The 21,901-nt window shown below is 35.2% G+C and overlaps 2 protein-coding genes across 2 annotated transcripts in view; both read left to right on the plus strand.

The window, feature by feature from the left end:
* Window positions 1-1,175: 1,175 nt before the first annotated feature.
* LOC127167793 (cytochrome b5 domain-containing protein 1) lies at window positions 1,176-7,547 on the plus strand. The gene is made up of 4 exons (XM_051114035.1): window positions 1,176-1,403; window positions 1,485-1,561; window positions 4,276-4,494; window positions 5,057-7,547. The coding sequence occupies exons 1-4, from the start codon at window positions 1,283-1,285 to the stop codon at window positions 5,282-5,284; spliced, it is 645 nt and encodes a 214-aa protein (XP_050969992.1). The 5' UTR covers window positions 1,176-1,282; the 3' UTR covers window positions 5,285-7,547.
* Window positions 7,548-9,372: 1,825 nt separating this feature from the next.
* chd3 (chromodomain helicase DNA binding protein 3) overlaps window positions 9,373-21,901 on the plus strand; it is a 57,747-nt gene continuing 45,218 nt past the window's right edge. The window contains 10 exon segments of the mRNA XM_051113800.1: window positions 9,373-9,514; window positions 12,413-12,556; window positions 12,770-12,944; window positions 16,294-16,418; window positions 16,500-16,673; window positions 16,675-16,739; window positions 18,535-18,662; window positions 18,750-18,879; window positions 20,071-20,258; window positions 20,452-20,709. Coding sequence (XP_050969757.1) covers window positions 12,837-12,944; window positions 16,294-16,418; window positions 16,500-16,673; window positions 16,675-16,739; window positions 18,535-18,662; window positions 18,750-18,879; window positions 20,071-20,258; window positions 20,452-20,709 — 1,176 coding nt within the window. The 5' untranslated portion in view covers window positions 9,373-9,514; window positions 12,413-12,556; window positions 12,770-12,836.

Genomic DNA, 21,901 nt, shown 5'->3' on the forward strand with positions numbered 1-21,901 from the left:
GCGCATGCGCAACATCCTATTAGCTTCTGTACTGGAATTAGTTCACCTGTTTGGAGTCTTCGGGTTTTTCGAGTCGTTTGTTCATCTTATGGGGCTGTCACGTGATGAACGAACGACTCAAACCCGAAAACTTGTCAGATAAGAGGTGAGGTGAGCTAATCATAGACTAAAGACCCAGGTAAACAATTAATCAATATTTTCTGTTTCTTATAGCATTATAGTTTTGTCTTGTTTGTAGTGTAATCAACGTTTGTGTAAGCAGTAGATGTGTTAGGGAAGTAATACGTAACATTTTAATTATATTTTGCTAAAATTAACGAAATGTTTCGAAAAAAGATTCGTTCATTTGGCTGAACGAGACTCGAAGGTCCGAGTCGGTAAAATGATCCGAACTTCCCATCACTAGTACAACTCACGTGTAACTTCATCGTCTGTGCACTGAGTATGGCGAAAAACTCCATCTTATTTTCTCCTACAACTTGAGAGGAGGACATCGTTGTACATTTTTATTTATAAACAGCATTTGACTTACTTGCACTTTCTTATCTTTGCGGGTTCACTTTCTAAACACTGGGTCTGTAGTTCCGCCTTCGTTCCGTTTGACCTTTCCACCTGATTCAATAGTAATCAATATTTTTTTTCGGATATTTTCCGAATTCCATTCATACTACCCACAAAAAAAAGACCGAGTACGTTCATATTTAAATGTAGTTCGCTAGATAAGACCCTTCGGATATTTTTTTTATGACCCTTCTTTTTATGTTTTTTTTATTTATTTATTTATTTTTTGGAAGTTCAAACTCGGGCCACCAATGAAGTCCATTATATGGAGAAAAATCCTGAAATGTTTTCCTCAAAAACATAATTTCTTCACGACTGAAGACAGAAAGACATGAACATCTTGGATGACAAGGGGTGGATACATTATTTGTGAATTGTTGTTCTGGAAGTGGAGTTCTCCTTTAATGAACCTCAGTTAATATGAACTACTACATTAACTAACGTAGTCTGATTATTAAGATTTACCAAAGTCATTCTGAAAAAAAAAAAAAAAAAAAAAATAATAAAAAAAAATAGTGCTACTTTATCAGGGCTTCAGTAGGTTGCGCGCTTCTCTCCCTGTGCTTCGGTTACTACAGCAACCAGTGAGCTTGTGCGCGCTTCCGTGGCCGCCTCACAACACCAGTGTAACAACAACAACAGCCACCTTCTGCGCTCACTGAATACTCTTTAAAACGAGTAAACAGTTTTTCTGTTTCTCTAAAATAGGTAGTTTGTTAAAATGCGGCGCCCAAAGTATTTCACGCCGAAGGAGGTGTCTGTTCACAACACGCTAAAAGATATATGGGTGTCGTACCTGGGCAAAGTGTACGATCTGACACCACTGCTGGAGGAACATAAAGGTAAGTAACGATTTTGTATTCAAACTTTTGCAATGTGGTGTGTATTAACTGTTTATTAAAAGCAGTATCTCTCTTTTATAGGTGATGTGTTACTGAAACCTATCACAGAGTGTGCAGGAAAGGACATCAGTCACTGGTTTGACCAAAAGACAAAGGATGTAAGCCACTGTAATAACATTTGTAAAACTTAACGAAAATATTGTAATATTTTTATCTAATTTGACAAAACCTAATATATAATATTTATAATCATTTTGTAAAAATATAGTATTTGCTTTTAGATATATTTTCCTACTTTCAATGAAATGAAGACAAGAACTGAAACTAAAATCTATATCTTTTTGGGTTTTTTTAAACCTATCAAAACTATTTCTTTATTTTTTAACCTACCCAGAAATTATAACTAAAATCAAACTAGGCTACTGAATTTTTGCCTTAAAGGAAAAATGTATTTGTTCTCTGGTTGTTTTGTTATAGTCAACATAAAATCAAAACTGACAACACTTTTTTATGGTACACTGCAGTATTTATTATACACTACTAGTGTTTGACTTCGATACGATACCTGACTAAAATATCACAATGCTACTACTGATCCGATACTACAAAAAAACATAGAACAACAGGAAAGTAATTAAATAATAGATGATCCAAATGGAGATCATAGTTATTTGATCTATTAAAACAAAGCATTTTATCCCCCCCTTTAAAAAAAAAAAATAATAAATAATAGTAATTACACGCAAGTGCCACTACACAGGATTATGGTGAACAACTACCGAGCCTACAGGTATGTAGAGATCTTTGCTATATTAGTAAGTTAGCTTAAAGGATAAAGCCAAATCCTATTTCATGATATAATAATTTTATTTCACAACAGCAATTTATATCATGACATTTTTGGTATTTTATCTGTGTTATTAATAATAAGAGTCTAGATGCAAGTAACAAACTAAAGGACAACTTCAATAAAACAAAGACACAAATGAAATAAAGAGGGCCCTATGAAATCTGTTTTATTTCTTTCCTAAATTCCATTTCATTTTTTTTTACATTTTTCTATGAATCAGAAAGCATGTCTGATTAACTGAAATCATGAAACTTAAAGAATTTAACAGCAATTTATTAAAAGTTTAAAAAAAAATATGTTTTTCTCAAATTCAGTTTTGTTTGTCAGTCTCTGTTTTCCATTCATTTTCTGGATTCTATTTTAATCGTTTAATTACATTTTAATAATCAAAAGCATGTCTAATGAATTTATAAAGGGCAATTAGATTTGATAAAGAATTAATTTATTATAGGCTATTTATTTCTTTTTTTCAGAAATACTGTGTTGTGTATTTACAATTTTCTGGTAAATAAATTCTGGTAAATATTTCTTAAACATTGTTTTAATAATATTTTTATTAGTAGTAGTAGTATAACTATCTTTACATTAAGTAATATATTAATATATTTTTGACTGTCAAGTTGAACCAAACATTTATTTTGACAGATTGCTGTGAAGATCTTTCGGGTCTTCATTATATGACAATAATTTTCTGCAAAAGAAACAGTAAAATGCTCATGAAGTGACTCTCAAAGCAGTTCTAGAGATTACGTTCATGTGTTCATGTACTCATATTTTGAGGCGGCAGAGGCTGAAAACATCGTGAGCTTCACGCGTATGTGTGTAGTAAACAAAATTGTGCATCTGTGCCATTCACTAACACAAAAACGCAGAAATACAGCTCTTATTAAAATGCATTATAAAGTACCGGTACTAGTAAAATGCGGAATCGTACCGTTTTTAAAAGCAGGGTATTGCGATACTTTTTAAGCACTGGTATATCGTAACACTATACACTACCAGTTTTAAAGTTTTTAAACAGTAAGATTGCATTTATTTGATCCATAGTACACTAAAAAACTGTAAAATGTTGAAACATTTTTACTATCTAAAATAACTGCTTTCTATTTGAATTAATTTTAATATGTAATTTATTTCTGTGATTTCAAAGCTGAATTTTTACCATCATTACTCCAGTCACATGATCCTTCAGAAATCATTCTAATATTCTGATTTGCTGCTCAAAAAACATGTATTATTATTATTATGTTGAAAACAGCTGAGTAGAATTTTTTCAGGTTTCTCTCTGAATAGAAAATTCAGAAGCATTTATCTTAAATAGAAATCAGCATTTACAACAGCATTTATCTTAAATAGAAATCTTTTGTAACATCATAAATGTCTTTATCATCAGTTTTGATCAATTTAAACCATCCTTGCTAAGTAAAAGTATTAATTTGTATTAATTTCTTTCCCAAGAAATAAATAAAATAAAATACATGTATACTAACTCTAAGCTTATTAATGGTATAGTGTATAATGTTACAAAAGCATTTTATTTCAGATAAATGCTGATCTTTGGATCTTTCTTTTCATCAGAGAATCCTGAAAAATATGTACTCAGCTGTTTTAAATACTGATAATAATAATAAATGTTTCTTGAACAGCAAATCAGAATATAGGAAAGATTTCTGAAGGATCATGTGACACTGAAAACTGGAGTAAAGATGCTGAAAATGTAGTTTTGATCACATATATAAATTACATTTTAAACTATATTCAAATAGAAAGCAGTAACTTTAAATAGTACAAATATTTCATAATATTAGTGTTGGATCAAATAAATCCAGGCTTGGTGAGCAGAAGAGAATTCTTTAAAAAACTTTTGACTGGTAGTGTATACTTCACAGTAATGGAAGAATATCACAATTTTGGTCTCATGCTGACTTTAAAGGCACAATCCTCTGAATTATCAAACTTTTTTTAACAATATTATGGGGCTGACATTTTGTCAATTCACAGTGTTGTGTTTTCCCTTTTTAGATTCTTACCCATGTTGACCCGTTGACTGGCTGCATTAAATACTACACCCCGAGGGGGCGCTTTTTACACATACCCCCTCCCTGCCCTCGCACTGATTGGGCCAATGACTTCGGAAAGCCATGGTGGAAGGATAACCGCTATGAGGTTGGGCTGCTGTCTGCCAAAACACGCTGGATCCGCATTATCAACACTCTAACCTCCCAAGAGCAGAGGCTGGAGGTAGGCCAATATTAACCTGGCACAGATTTGCACAGAGCAGAAAATGTCGATGCTGACTCATCTGCAAAATGATTTCAGAATTGTGGCCCAAAAAGTGCATATTAATTATTGAAGCATTCCTGTACAGATAAAATGCCTGTACAGAGCACATTCCTTATGCTTGCACTGTGCTTCTGCATACTGAAGAGGGCAGGGTTGCACTGTTTCATCTCTTTGTAGCTCCTCTCCATCTTTTGATTTCATGCTCCCTCCCGCTCTTTGCATCTGATCCTTTTCCAGCTTGAAGGAAATGGACCTAATGTTGAGCCTCTGGCATTACAAGCGTTTTCAGACTGACCGTGCTGATTCACTTGCTTCAGCAGCCACCAGGCTGCATCTTAAACTCTGGGCTGAATAACCATCTGGAGGTTTTCATTCAGCCCAGATGCTTCTGTCTCTCCTTTCCATGCGCCTGTGGAAGACAAATTCCTGCACTGTGTCTTTCTATAGGACTGCATTCATAAAATAAACATGGAGCACTTTTTAGCAGCCAAATAGTTCTAAGATGTTGTTTTCCAAGCAGGTTTGCTCTGAGGAGACTCTGGATGAGATTCTCCAGCGATACCTGCGCTACAATTCCCATGCAGAAAGCTACACTTGGAAGCACAATGGCGTAAATTTGGATATGAGCAAGACCCTGAGTGAAAACGGCATCCCTGAGGAGGACGAGTTTTACTGCGGAAGCCCAGACTGTGACCTTTTCTCTCCATCCATATGTCTGTATTTCAACGACGACCTCACTGAACTCTAAAAACGTATGCTATTAATATGAACAGTGGCATATAATTCATTAGAAAATCATATCCACTGTGAGCCAATTTGAGCAAGGAGCATGAACGGCACATCAACTATTCATGTGTTCAGTGTTTCATCGATTCCTGTCTGTGGTTATCTTATTGCAGCTCTCTGGGCTTCATCCAATCAAATGCTGAGCAGCAGAATAAAAAAGATGAATGCCAGCCTACATAATAAACCCCTGAACCATAAAGTCTGGTGGTTGCCATGGTAATTGCTCGGAGGAAATGCAGCAGCAACTGTATTGTGGGCCACAGCGGGCTCTCAACCCTAATTAAGTAGCATTATATATGTATGCATGTACACAGAAATGATTTCATGCAGCCAACATTTCAATTTAATCACTGCTTTATGAGACTCTGCCATTAACATCTGCAACGTGTATCTTTTTGCTAAGCAGTTTCCTTTGGTTGTGCTCAGTGTACTTGGTCTAATGAATTTTTTGGATTGTTTTGTTCTATGTGCACTGGAAGGAACATTTGACACAGTGGTTCTCATCCAGGGGGCCCACTAGGTGTTTTGAGATGGCTTAAAATGATTTAAAAGACGACTAAATATGGATTAACAGCTAAAACTGAAGATGTAAGCTGATGTCATATTTCTCCATTCCCTCAACATCTGTTTCTACAATCTTGGATAACCTAGATTTATGTGGAATTTTAAAAATGTGATTTCAAGACCTACAAAAGTCATGCACATTTCTATAACAAATATACATTTTTCTGGTTGTCAAGCTCAGAAATAATCGACTGGGTAGAAACTGCTGAGAAATCACTATTTTCATATAAAAATAATAATAATAAAAAAAACCTGTAATCACAAATTACTACAAAAATCATGTAAATTCATTAATAATATCATGATAAATGATAGTTATTGAAACTGCATCTGTAATTATGGAATCGTATTGTTTATAATATTTTATTTAACTACTTTAAATAAATGTTGCTATTATAAATGTAATTTAGATAATTGATATAAATATTTAAGTAAGTAAGTTGATTTCATATTGCAACTTCTAGTTTTTGTAAAATTTTTATAGCTTTTTTCATACTAGGAATATATTGGTGGGACTTGAAATTTTGTCAAACGACTGCAAAGGTCATGTAAATTCATTAATAATAATTTAAAACATGGTAAATATTTGGTTATTGAAACTGCATCTGTAATTATGGAATTTTATTGTTTTAATTATTTATAATATTTAACAATTTTATGTAAATCTTACTATTATAAACAGTGTTGGGTGTAACACATTAATGCAAGTTATGTAATATTATTACTTTTTCAAAGTAACTAGTAAAGTAACGCATTACTTTTTAATTGACAGGAAAATATCTGAGTTACTTTTTCAAATAAGTAATGCCAGTTACTTTTTCCCCCATTTATTGATTAAAAGCTCTCCTGTACCCATGTTGAGAGAAATTGGGAGTAAGATGTTAGTTCTAGAATAAATGTGAACATGGATTAATTTATCTCACTCACGAAAAACAGATTCAGTATTCCTCAAAATGAATAAAAACAGTGAAATTCAACTCAGAATATGACACAAACCTGCAATAATTAAATATGTTAAATAATACAAATATCCTTTATACATTTAATACCATTTTATTAACCGATATCTTTGCTGCTGACCTTCGATGATGCAATTCAACCATAATAAGCAAAAACTACTTAAGATAATCTAACATTTGTTTTCCTTTTTTTATTGCTGAAGAGTTGATATTTTTTCTTCTGCATTCTACTGTACAGACATGAATTTACTTTTCTGAAAGCCTGAGGCTTTTGGTGTGAAAAGGCTTTTACATTTGCCAAAAATAGAACTTTTTATATTAAAAACAAACAAGCAAGCCCTGCCCAGATTTAAAAAGTAATGCAAAAGTAAAGTAACGCATTACTTTCCATAAAAAGTAACTAAGTAACATAATTAGTTACTTTTTTAGGGAATAATATTAATATTGTAATGCATTATTTTTTAAAAGTAACTTTCCCCAACACTGATTATAAACATCATTTAGATAATTTATAGAAATATTAAAAGTAAATTAAGTGTATATTGCAACTTCTACTTTCTTTAAAAAAAAAAGAAAAGAAAAGAAAAATTTAAATAAGTAGCTTTTTTCACACCAGAAGTATCTTGGCGAGACTTCGGATATTGTCAAATGACTACACATATCAGGTAAATTCATTAATAATAATATAATAATAATATAAATCATGATAAATATTCAGTTATTAAAACTGAATCTGTAATTATAGAATTGTATTATTTTTATTATTTATCATATTGTATTAAAGTATTTTAAGTAAATGTTGCTATTATAAATATAATTTAGATAAGTTATATAAATATTAAAAGTAAATTCTGTATATTTTGCAACTTCTAGTTTCTGTAAAAAAAAAATGAATAAAGCTTTTTTCATATCAGGAATATCTTGGCAGGACTTTAACTATTGTCAAATGACTTCAGAGATCATGTACATGTATTAATAATGTAAATCATGATAAATAGTCAGTTATTGAAATGTCATCTGTAATTATGGAATTTTATTATTTTATTTATTTATAACATTTTATTTAACTGTTAAGTAAATGTTGCTATTATAAATATAATTTAAATCATTTATATAAATATTAAAGTAAATTAGTTTCTATTGCGACTTCTAATTTCTCTTAAAAAAATGAAATAAGCTGCTTTTTTAAAAGCAGAAATATCTTGGTGGGAGTTCAGATACTGTCAAATGAATACAAAGATTATGTAAATTCATTATAATGTAAACCATGATAAATATTCATTTATTGAAATTGCATCTGTAATTATGGATTTTTATTATCTATTAACTAGGTAAATGTTGCTATTACACATATAATTTATATAATTTATATAAATATTTAAGTAAATTAAGCTTGTATTGCAACTTTTCATTTCTGTAACAGAAAAAAATAAGTGAAAACTGAAATAAGTAGCTTTTTTCATACCTGAAATATCTTGGCAGGACTTCAAATATTGTCTTTCAGAAAGGTTGAGAATCGCTGATCTAGAATACCAACCAAGCATGAAATCAGACTGAATAAAAAACTAAATACGTATTTAAAGCAGGAATAAATGCACAAAGCTTATTTGCATCAGTACCACTGCGTAATGTTTTGCTTGTGGCATCCAGACTCAGAAAGTTCCCAATGCAATATATGTATTTGCAAGCTATTATTGTAATTCAGCAGCTAAAAGTGTCAAATGACCTATTCCATTTCATTTTCCCTAATAATTGATTCTATTTTGCGCGGCTCTGATAACTTGCTTTGTTTTACCCTGTCCTCAAATAGTTAATTTTTAAGCAATGCAACATGATGTAAGTGTGGGCATGGCTGCGGCAGCGCTCCCCCTCTAGCCAACCTCACATCAGCCCCTTCGTTCCACATTTTTTTTTTTTTTTTTTTTTTTTTTTTGCATTTGTTTTTACAAAGGTGGGGGCCTTAAAAGAATATTAAGGTGGCCATGTTTGTTAGATTCGTGTGGTGCGCTGCGTACAGTGCGCGCGGGCGTTACTACGTGCACTTTCGGAAAAAAGCAGCAGACACAGTTACCAGGGAAGTCTGAAGCAGTGAGGGAGCGAAAGCACACACAATAAACCGAGTTGAAATACAAGTTGCAATCAGCTATACGCCCCCCTCCAGTAACAATGTGATTATTTTTAAGGAGGGAGGGGAGTCTGGAGAGAGAGAGAGTGAGAGGGAGAAAGAGAAAAAGGAGGAGGAGGAGGAGGGGGGGCGTTCTGAAATAATATAGTCAGCCATTTTTATGTAAGGGGATTTTTCTTATTGGGGGGGGGTGGGGAGGGGGGGGGTTGTTAAAAAATAAATATAAGGGCGGCCATCTTTGTTTCTCTGCCTTGTAGTGTAAAATATTCCAAAACGCCCCCCACTTTTTGTGTGTCGATTTGAATATTAAATAAATATCATAATTCGCAAGGAATACACTTTTAGATCTCGCGGAACGGGGTCACCGACGGGAATATAATGTCCTCTCTTCTCCGTTCTTGTGAGGAAGATGAGGGCACGGCGGTTAATTCCGAGGGAGGAGATTTTGATGAAGAAGAAGAAGACGACGGAGACCTGGACGAGAACGCAAGCGACATAAACTCGCCGGCGGCGCCTAGAGAAACTGCAGCAAGAGCCGCGCCAGGTACCGTACAGTCCGCGGCGCACACGGGAGCGCACAAAAACACACCGAAACAAACGCGAATGCTCCTAAAACTGCGACAGCGACATCTGCGCCGCTGCATACTTCATTCTTGCATCTCTGAAGCGCTTGTGCGTTGTGCATGCTTGATTTATTCGCGGCAAGGAGTTGCGTAGAGTTTGGCTAAAGTTGACCGATCCCCCCTCACTCTGTCCCGTCTGTGTCATTCATCAGGTCTGTCATACGATGGTGCTTTTTCATCTCCAGCTGTGATCCGACAAAGGATCATTAAGCCGCCACCATGTCGTTTTTGTGTGCCCTGAAGGTTACAGACTTAACACTTAAGCAGATAAAGAGTAATATGACAATGCATTGATCTAAATGCGGGTCAGAAAGAGGCGTGAGCGTCAAGATTGTGACAATGTAAATAAACTTGACCCGACCCACTGCCGCCTGGTTCAGCACAGGGCAGAGATCTGAGCTGCGATGCTTTCACTTTGCAAAATGCCAGTTGGTACAGTCACCAGCCCTCGGGCTGTTTTGGTGTGTGACTGTGTCAATAAAGCGCTGAATTATTATGTACATCCATGGCTTAACATCAACAGAGAGTGATAAGTCCAAAGTTTACACTAATGTGCCACAGCATGAATTTGCCATCACAACGCGTAGTTGCAAACGTGTTGCATAAACTGATGCTCTGAGAAATTTAGTCCTTATACAGTTACATTTGTTTTACTTATGTGGCTTATTTACTTAATCCTAACTTTTACGTCACACTGCGCTGATGTTTGTGGTATTTGGGGCCTCTTTAGTGCGTAACCGCTGTTTCGCGCATTCCCACAGTGTGCGTGAATCAATTAGCACGTGCGTCCTGTCTCGCCCCCGCGACCTTCAGCTGCGGTTCATCTGGTGGTCTGCTCCCCAGGTGCAGGAGTTCATGACGAGGGGAGCATCAGCGCGACTCGCGGCCTCTCAATCACCGAGCCCCGAGTGCGTGCTACTGCCGCCCCTGGCTGCAGCGAGCGGGAAAAAAGGGCTCTGCCTGCGCGCCCCAGCAACAAAGACACAATCAAATCTAACTCGTTTATCGCAGCGCAATGGCGAGGCTTCTGCGTTAACAGAATCTGCGTTTATACAAACAAGCTGTTTCAGGGTGAATGGTACAGTGTAAAAAGTGAGTAGGTGAGGAGGTATTTCTGACCCTAAAATATCTTTATTTGGTGTAAACTTTAGTGTTAGTCAAAAACATTAGATTTTGGACATGTCATATTATGACCAAAATGTACTTTTGAATTTAAACGAGCTGAAAAGAGCTGTTCGTGTGGTCTATACAGCGATGTTTGCTTTAAATGAAAGAACAGACTGGTTTGGTTTCATCTGAACCATTTTACATGGCTGCTGTAAATAGTCACATGACCAGAGCTGTTTAACTCCACTTTGCCCTTCTGAAAGATGATGTCTGTGTCAAAGCTCCTTTTATGGAAGCGTGTCATATTTGTCATAATACAGGTACCTTATTTGGAAGTTAAAATATTAACCATTTTTGCACATTTTTACTTGAACTGACTGTAAGTTTACAGAAAAACATATTTTGAGAAAGAAAAAGTGGGTTACTGCATCATTTAATTATTCCTTATATGTGACCCTGGACCACAAAACCAGTCATAAGGGTCAGTTTTTTAAAACTGAGATTTACACATCATCTGAAAGCTGAATAAATAAGTTTTTCATTGATGTATTCAAATATTTGGCAGCGATGCAACTATTTTAATATCTGGAATCTTGAGGGTGCAAAAAATCTAAATAATGAAAAAGTCGTCTTTGAAGTTGTCCAAATTAAGTTCTCACCAGTGCATATTACTAATCAAAAATGTATATATTTATGGTAGTAAATTTACAAAATATCTTCATGAATCATGATCTTTACTTAATATCCTAATGATTTTTGGCACAAACATTTTTTGGCACGATAATTTTGACCCATACAAGGTATTTCTGCCTATTGCGAAAAAAGAAACCCATGCTACATGACACTGGTTTTGTGGTCCAGAATCACATATGTTTTTACTTAAAGCAATAGTTCACCCAAAAGTGAAAATTCTGTCATTAATTACTCCCCCTCATGTTGTTCCAAACCTGTAAGACCTTTGTTCATCTTTCGGAACCCAAATGAAGATATTTTTGATGAAATTCATAGTAAGGATGCCGTTAAAATAGTCCATGTGACATCAGTGGTTCAACTGTAATTTTACAAAGCTACGAATATGCTTTTCAAGTGCCTCGACGCATGCTTTTGCGTTTTTTTTTTCTTTGCACACAAAAAGTATTCTAGTAGCTTCATAAAATTACGGTTGAACCACTGATGTCACATGGACGATTTTAACGACGTCCTTACTACCTCTTAGAGCTCTTAGATTTCATTAAAAATATCTTAATTTGTGTTCTGAAGATGAACGAAGATCTTATGTGTTTGGTACGACATGAGGGTGAGAAATTAATGACAGAATTTTCATTTTTGGATGAACTATCTTTTTAAAGTAATTGCTTCTGCTCACACATTGACCTAAAATACTCATCTTATGGAGGGCTGCATGCAATATTTATCATCGTCTTAAAATTCACTCCGTAAATAGCTTTCGGAGAGTCGTAATTAGGTCATGTAGATAATCATGTTTGTGAGATTAATTCATTAAGTATTACAGCTTAGTTCAAGTCAGAAGTGGAATGACTTATTTTTCCTGTGTGATGGTCTCGGTCTCCGCACTGCTCCGCTCATGTTGTTCAATAATTGAAGTGGGAAATGATTGGATGGATTGGATGAGGGTTTGCAAAGTATTATGGTCACTTTCATTTTAACAATCCTTCCATGTTTCCTCATTTCCCTGCATCTCTCTCACTTAGATGATGGAGACGACATTACTGAGACATCGGACAGGGACAACCTGGGGAAAAAGAAACGAGGCCCCTAAAAAAAAGAAAGAGACGAAAAAGAAAGACAAGGACAAGGAGGGAAAGATGGCCAAAGCACGCAAGCGCAAAAAAATAGTATGTGGTCGAATGCATTTTTTTTTTAAACTTTCTTTCAGTAGTAATTAATCATTTATTAATTAATCATACGTATCAATATTTTCTAAAAAGAGCCCATTGAATATAGATAATTTAGATAATTGTGCTAATTTATTATTACATTTTATTTTCATTATTAATTTGTCTAAATGAATGCATTATAGTTGATTTTACTTTCTCTGCCTCTCGCAGGAGAGTGACGTAGAAAGAGACTCAGAGCCGGAGTATGCCATGAACTCTGACAGTGCTGCCAGCGATTATGGAGGAGAGAAGAAAAAGAAGAAGAAACACAAGGACAAAAAAAGAGAAGAAAACCAAGAAAAAGAAGAAAGAGGATGACGATAGCACACACGAAGAGACCACAAAGGTTATCCTTTAGCACTTTCTATGCCTTTTCTTGCTTTGCATGCTATTTGCATGCTATTTCCCTTTAACTTTGCTGATATAGGTTGTGCACTTTTCTTTATTCTCCTCTGTATCCAAATCAAACACAGACAGCTCGTTATAAAGTGTAAAGCTGAATTAGTTTACTTGACTTAGAGCAGTAAACTGAAAACTGATTCAAGAAGGAGTTAACTAAAAATTAATATTTGCTGGAAATTGACTCACCCTCAGGCCATCCAAGGTGCTGATATGTTTTTTTTTTTTTTTTTATCAGAGCAGATTTTTTAAAAATTTAGCTTTTCATTTCTTGCTCACCAATGGATCCTCTGCAGTGAAAATTTCATGAGTTTGAACTGTTTTGATCTCTTTTTTTTTGCTGTAGTTAGTATTCATGTTTTGGAAGAAGTCGGTGTTGAAGGAGAAGTCCACTTTCAGAGCAACAATTTACAGATAATGTACTCACCCCCTTGTCATCCAAGATGTTCATGTCTTTCTTTCTTTAGTCGTAAAGAATTTATGTTTTTTGAGGAAAACATTTCAGCATTTTTCTCTATATAGTGGACGTCTATGGTGCCCCGAGTTTGAACTTCCAAAATGCAGTTTAAATGCGGCTTCAAACGATCCCAAATGTGGTTGTAAACGATCCGAGCTGAGGAAGCAGGGTCTTATCTAGCGTAACAATCGGTTATTTTAATAAAAATAATACAATTTATATACTTCTTAATCTCAAACGCTTGTCTCGTCTTACTCTGAACTCTGTTTTTTTCCGGTTCATGACAGTTATGGTATGTCGAAAAACTCCCATCTCATGTTCTCCCTCAACTTCAAAATCGTCCTATATTGCTGTTTTACCTTTTTTGTTAAGTGTGTTTGATCTTCTTTGCATGCAAAGACTGGGTCGAAACTTCTGCAGTCATGTAGGATGATTTTGAAATGATTTTTGAAGTTGAGGGAGAAAATACAGTTTTTCAACATACCCTGACTGTCTTGAGCCAGAGTACACAGAGTTAAAGGAGAGCAAGACAAGACGAGTGTTTGAGATTAAAAAGTATTTAAATGATTTTTTTTTAATGAAAATAACCGATCAATTCACTAGATAAGATCCTTCTTTCTTGGCTGGGATCATTTACAACCACATTTGGGATCGTTTGAAGCTGCATTTAAACTACATTTTGGAAGTTCAAAATCGGGGCACCATATCAGTATATGGAGAAAAATCCTGAAAGGTTTTCCTCAAAAAACATAATTTCTTTACGACTGAAGAAAGAAAGACATGAACACCTTGGATGACAAAGGGGTGAGTACATCATCTGTAAATTGTTGTTCTGGAAGTGGACTTCTCCTTTAAGATGATTATTTTTTCTTTGGTGAACTTGGACACTGTTAAAATTAAGCAAGATTTCTTTCAAAAAAAGAAAGAATAAAAATGTACTGACCCAAAAACATTTGAACGATAGTGTATATTATTACAAAAGATTTCTGTTTTAAATAAATGCTGTTCATTTTAACTTTATATTCATCAAAGAATCATCACAGGTTCCAAAAAAATTAAGCAGCACAACTGTTTCCAGCACTGATAATAAATCAGCATTTTAGAATGATTTCTGAAGGATCATGTGACACTGAAGACTGGAGTAATGATGCTAAAAAAATTCAGATTTGATCACAGGAATAAATTAGATTTTAAAGTATATTCAAATAGAAAAACGTTGTTTTACATCACAATAATATTTTACAATATTACATTTTTTCTGTATTTTTGATAAAATAAACACAGCCTTGATGAGCATATAAAATCTTTAAAAAACATTAAAAATCTTACTGATCACAAACTTCTGAACAGCAGTGTAGTTTTACTATAAAATTTTCTTGCCATGTAGCTACAGAAACTGGCATGCTGTTTAAAAAAATGAACAAACAAAGAAATATCACAATAATCCGCATATAATCCACGACTCCAGTCCATCAGTTAACATTTTGTGAAGCGAAAGTCTGTGTTTGTAATAAATTCATCATTTCTTTTTTCTTTTTAACATATAAACATTAATAAAATTTGAGTCCATAATATTGCTTTTGTCTGATGAAAAAGTCAAATCAAGAAAAGAAAAAACAAACTCATCTGCGTCTTGGATGAAATAAGTGTTGCTCAAAAATGTTTTGAGCAAAAACTGTTTTCAGCAAAAACAATTTCTTTATTAAGTTAACTCACATTAACTCAGATCTAGGATTAAAGCATACATTTTTTATGTAATTATTTAAAATATATAGAGAGAACTTGCTTAAATTCAACAGGGTCCAAGTTCACCAAAGGAAAACTAATCACCTTAACTCTGACTTCATACAAAACACGAATACCAGCTACAGCAAAACAACAGAGTTCAAACGAGTTCAAACCCATGATAAATTCCCTCGGTTTGACCAAGCATACATAATTTAATTATTCAAGTGCAACTGCCTCAGTTTTGTACTTGATTCTTTTGAATTATTAATTCTTATGATTTCATGGATTTTAAACCAAATAAGTTTAAGGAACAGCAGTTTTCCAAATTGTGGCACTTCAAGTAATGTTTAATTAGGACTTTTTTTGTTAATGGCAACTTTAGGGTTCTGTGCAAACAGTGTCATGATTAACAAGTAAGAATGGCAGAATATTAGGGAAAGTTCACCCAAAAAAGAATATTCTGTCATCATTTAATCACTCTGAAGTTGTTCCAGACCTGTATGAATTTTCTCACAACAGAAGATATTTTGAAGAATGCAAGTAACCAAACTGTTTCTGGTCCCCATTGAATTCCATTGTATTTTTTTATGAAAGCCATTTGGGAGTCAACAACTGTTTGGTTACACGCATTCTACAAAAAATCTTCTTATATGCTCAACAGAAGAGAGAAATTCATACAGGTTTGGAACAACATGCGAGTTATTAAATAATGACAGAATTTTATTTTATGGGTGAACTATCCTTTTAATAAATTTAAGATAGCCACTAGTATTTACAGTGTATCAAAAGATGAATCGCTTTTATCTGCTAAGCTGGTGTTAGTACTGTATATGCAATCATTTCCCTCAATATAATGTGTTTGCAGACAAAACTTCACACATTCATAAACATATGCAAACGCATCATCAGAGGTTCTTCTCACACTTGCCTCCAGAAATTATGAAAGATTGACAAGTACATGGTGTTTCTAGCTGTTGCATGTCCATGATAATGTACAACACATATAATTACTGATCCAGTAAACATGTAGTAGATTCTAGGGTGCAGATGTTTGCAGACATTTATTACCCATCCACATTGTGACAGCCATATGATGAAGCTTTTCTTCCAGCCAGTAGAGATGAAAACGTCGGCCCAGCTGGCTAGAGAGTGGGGACTGGAGGATGTCGATCACACATTCACAGAAGAAGATTACCGCACACTAACCAACTACAAAGCCTTCAGCCAGTTCATGAGGTACTGACCTGCACCAGAGGACTCATACGTTGTAGTTCCTTTGCAGCAGCATTTCTGTATTAAATTTATTATCCTCTGCAGACCCATGATTGCTAAGAAGAACCCTAAAATCCCCATGTCTAAGATGATGACCATTCTGGGGGCCAAATGGAGGGAGTTCAGCTCCAATAATCCATTCAAAGGCTCGGCAGCAGCCGTCGCTGCCGCTGCAGCCGCCGCCGCAGCCGCCGTTGCTGAGCAGGTCTCCGCAGCAACAGCCTCCCCCTGAACCTCCACCTCAGCCACCGCCACTTCGCAAGGCCAAGACCAAAGAGGGCAAAGGTCAGTAGCTGTATGGGTGTCAGCACAGGATTTGTTGATTTGCTTTGTTATATAAACACACAGCATCAAAAATGTGTGTTTTTGTAAGATTGATGGCAACTGATGGTAGATACACTACAGGTGATAACGGGGGGAAAAAATAACTAATACACTACCACTCAAAAGTTTTTGAACAGTAATACATACATACATATATATATATATATATATATATATATTGGTGAAAAAAAAATTATGGAAATACATTTATTTAGCACGGATGCTTTAAATTGATTAAAAAGTGATGATAAAGACATTTATAATGTTACAAAAGATTTCTATTTCTGTTTTTTCAGCATAATAATAATGAAAAATGTTTTTTTGAGCAGCAAATCAGAATATTGGAATGATTTTTGAAGAATCATGTGACTGAAGTAAAGATGCTAAAATTCAGTTTTCAAATCACAGGAATAAATTACATTTTAAAATATATTTAAATAGAAAACAGTCATTTTAAAGAGTAAAAATATTTAAGAATTTTACTGTTTGTGCTGTATGTTGGATCAAATAAATGCAGGCTTGGTGAGCAGAAGAGACTTCTTTAAAACACATTCGAAGTCATTCTGTTCAAAAACTTTTTACTGTTAGTGTAGATGTCACCATACTTCCCCCACTTGATTAATCACAGTATATAATTATTTTGTATTAAAAGTTTATTGAAATGTTATGTTTAAATATGCAAATGAGACACCACATAATTAAATATGCATACATTTGCATACAGTTCAAAAACAGAAATGTGTACTTTGTCATGAAATCTTTTGCCACAAAACCTGTGCAAAATTTGATAAAACCATATTCAGAAATTGTACCTAAAATTTGGGTGTAATAACCTTAATTATTACAACACAAAATTACATAAGTCAGAAACAATAACTATATTATATAATTAGTTTATTTTTTGTGGAAGGGCCAGTGAATATTTTGTCAGGGGCCAGTAGAAAAAATCCTTAGTGTGGAGCCCTGCATGCATATCCCATAATTTTACATTAATGTTGCCTTTACACTCATTTAAAGTTAATATTTAGAAACACTGATTACATTTTTAAATGTCATTTTATCCAACTCTCTAAACATACAGGGGTTGGACAGTGAAACTGAAACACCTGGGTTTAGACCACAATTAGTATGGTGTTTGGCCTCCTTTTGCAGCCAAGACAGCATTATTTCATCTTGGGAATGACAAATACAAGTCCTGCACAGTAGCCAGAAGGATTTTGAGCCATTCCTTTCGCAGAACAGTGGCCAGGTCACTATGTGATGTTGGTGTATGAAAACATTTCCTGACTCGCTCCTCCAAAACACCCCAAAGTGGCTCAATAATATTCAGATCTGGTGACTGTGCAGGCCATGGGAGATGTTTAACTTTACTTTCATGTTCATCAAATCACTCTTGTCACCAGTCTTGCTGTGTGTATTGGTGCATTAGCATCCTAATACACGGCACCACCTTCAGGGTACAATGTTTGAGCTATTGGGTGCACATAGTCAACCTTCACACTCTGCTCTTATTGGTTGAATGTGCGATCAGTAAAGACTGGCCACAAGGCTGCATAAATATAGCCATGAAACCTCCAACACTATATTGGCCAGTGTTTCAGTTTCATTGTCCAACCCCTGTATATTCATAATTTTCTGATGCCTAAATTCATTGATTTTAGTTTTTAGTGTTTTATTTTTAATGCATCCAGACAAATACTGTCAATAATGTCAATACTGTTTAATTTTAATATTGCTATTTATTGGTTATCAACAGGCCCTGGCTACAAGAAACGCAGTAAGAGTCCTCGTGTTTCTGATAAGAAGAAGCCAAAACCCAAGAAAATGGCTCCTTTGCGTATTAAACTGGGAACGCTTGGTAACAAGAGGAAGAAGAGCAGTTCGGTGAGTTATACTTGTGTAAAACCTGTGCACATAAATGTTTGTTGGGTGCAGTGGTTGTGTTTGATCGCATGTGTGGTTGTAATGCAGAGTGAGGAGGTGGACGAGGACGATTCTGAGCAGGAGAACTCCAGCGTTCACAGTTCTTCCGTCCGCTCTGACAGCTCGGGACGGGTCAAGAAGAACAAAAGGGGTCGCCCGGCAAAGAAGAAGAAAAAGGGTGAGACATTTGTTTGTACTGTACTACGATGACCTGGTTCTCCCTTTAAAAACAAGGTCTTTAAAAATAAAGTCTGATTCATTAAATAAAAAACAAAAAATCCTTTTGGCTTGGAAACAAGAATGTAATCATGCACAATGCAAGTGCATTTGTTTATATAGCACCTCATACAATAGACTGCCTTTTATTTTGTTCGAAATGACATTACATTTCACTTTAAAGTATTAGTTCACTTGTTCACTTCCAGAACAAAAATGTACAGATAATGTACTCACCCCCTTGTCATCCAAGATGTTCATGTCTTTCTTTCTTCAGTCGTAAAGAATTTATGTTTTTTTGAGGAAAACATTTCAGGATTTCTCTCCACGTAATGGACTTCTATGGTGCCCCCAAATTTGAACTTTCAAAATGCAGTTTAAATGCAGCTTCAAAGGGCTCTAAATGATCCCAACTGAGGAAAAAGGGTCTTATCTAGTGAAACTATCAGTTATTTTTAAAAAATTACAATTTATATGCTTTTTAACCTCAAACGCTTGTCTTGTCTAGCTCTTTGTGAACTGTTTTTTTTCCAGTCATGGCAGTTAGGGTACATCTAAAAACTCACTTCTCATTTTCTCCTCCAACTTCAAAATCACCCTACATCGTTGTTTTTACCTTTTTTGTAAAGGTTGTTTCACTTTTTTTGCATGTTCACTTTGTAAACTCAGGGTCGGTACCTCTGCAGCTATGTAGGATGATTTTGAAGTTGGAGGAGAAAATGAGATGGGAATTTTTAGATGTACCGTAACTGTCATGACCGAAAAAAAACTGAGTTCACACAGAGCTAGACGAGACAAGCGTTTGAGGTTAAAAAGCATATAAATTGTAATTTTTTAAAAATAACTGATAGTTTCACTAGATAAGACCCTTTTTCCTCAGTTGGGATCATTTAGAGCCCTTTGAAGCTGCATTTAAACTGCATTTTGGAAGTTCAAATTTGGGGGCACCATAGAAGTCCATTACATGGAGAGAAATCCTGAAATGTTTTCCTCAAAAAACATAATTTCTTTACAACTGAAGAAAGAAAGACATGAACATCTTGGATGACAAGGGGGTGAGTACATTATCTGTAAATTTTTGTCACTTTTGAATTTAATTGACATTATGCATCAGAGGGTTAAAATTAATTTTGCTACGTTTCTTCAAATTAAGTTTCTCTCTCAGCACTGGGTGATGAGGATGGCGATGGCTATGAGACTGACCATCAGGACTACTGCGAGGTGTGCCAGCAGGGAGGAGAGATCATTCTGTGTGATACCTGTCCTCGAGCGTACCACCTGGTGTGCCTTGAGCCTGAGCTTGAGAAAGCCCCCGAGGGCAAGTGGAGCTGCCCTCACTGCGTGAGTCACTTCCATCCAGACCTACAGAACTTCAGATTGATTTTAAACTGGAACCCGATCTCATCTGATAGTTTTTTCACATTTATATTTGAGAAGATTATCAACAACATCAAAAAACTTGGAAGTAATATGAGATGAAACAGAATTTTTTCAGTTTAATGTTCCTCTATTTAAGTGCATGTTTTTTTTTCAGGAGAAAGAGGGGATCCAGTGGGAAGCGAAGGAAGAAGACTTTGAGGACTTTGAAGAGGAGTGTGACGATGTCCGGGATGTGGAGCCAGGGCTGGGTGGAGAGGAAGAAGAGGATGATCACATGGAGTTCTGTCGCGTGTGTAAAGATGGAGGAGAGCTGCTGTGTTGTGACTCCTGCCCGTCATCTTATCACATTCACTGCCTGAACCCCCCACTGCCCGAGATCCCCAACGGAGAGTGGCTCTGTCCACGCTGCACTGTGAGTAATGCTCCACCACTGTACTGCCAATTTTATGTCACAGGGCTTAATGTTTATACAATAAACATTCATTACAATACCTTCATCATTAATATTTTCCAATCAAGTGTTTTTTATGCTTTCACACAGTTTATTGTTTTTCCCACGTCACAGACCCAAACATTCATTTTTAAACTAAGATTTACAGTGGTGGCCAAAATTATTAGAACACTAGTATTTTCACCAGCTAAAACGGTTTTAAGTCAGTTATTTCTATCTTTTGCTGTAGTGTGTCAGTAGGAAATATCAGTTTACATTTCCAAATGTTAATTTTGCCATTAATTGTAATACTCCAGTGAGATTTTTGTTTGCACAAGCAGTATGACAACAGCCAGTGCTCCACACAGATATCTGATCTCATCATCATCCGGTCTGTCTGGAATGAAACAGAACAAACTGAGAGACTAAATCCAGAAGAACTGTGACAACACCTCCAAGATGCATCAAGAGACCTACCTGAACAACTATGCGCAAGTGCATCTAGGGGAAAAGCTGCTTTAAACGCAAAAGATGGTCACACCAAATTTAGTTAACAGAAGTTAATTGATAAAGAAAATCTATTTTTGACATTTTTGACAGCATCCTCACAGCACTTTACAGCATTTTTACACAAGTGACTAAAACATTTAACAGTACTGTAGCTTTGCAAATATGTTTTTTGAAGCATCCTGGAGATGTTGCCACAGTTCGTTTGAATTTCAGTCTCAGTTTGTTCTGTTTCATTCCAGACAGACTGGATGATGATGAGATCAGATCTCTGTGTGGAGAACTGACTGTTGTCAGAATCCTTGTGCAAACAAAAATCTCACCTGATTATTACAGTTAATGGCAAAATCAATGTTTGGAAATGTAAACTGATATTTCCAGTGACATACTACAGCAAATGATAGAAATAACTGACTTAAAACCATTTTTAGCTGGTGAAAATACTAGTGTTCTAATAATTTTGGCCACCACTGTAAAACTATGATAATAGAAACACAAACCAGTGTTTATTGTGGACATAAAATGAGTTATGGGACAGCTGACCTGTAGTTGTGGAGTGACCACAACAAACAATTTTGGTCCTAATAAAGTTTTTTCAGGAGTTAATGTACTTGGTTACAATGGAGACAACACTGTCAGTGAACAGTGCATGCTTGGGATGAGTTAT

This window comes from Labeo rohita, chromosome 7 (assembly GCF_022985175.1).
Source record: "Labeo rohita strain BAU-BD-2019 chromosome 7, IGBB_LRoh.1.0, whole genome shotgun sequence".
NCBI classification, from domain to species: domain Eukaryota; kingdom Metazoa; phylum Chordata; class Actinopteri; order Cypriniformes; family Cyprinidae; genus Labeo; species Labeo rohita.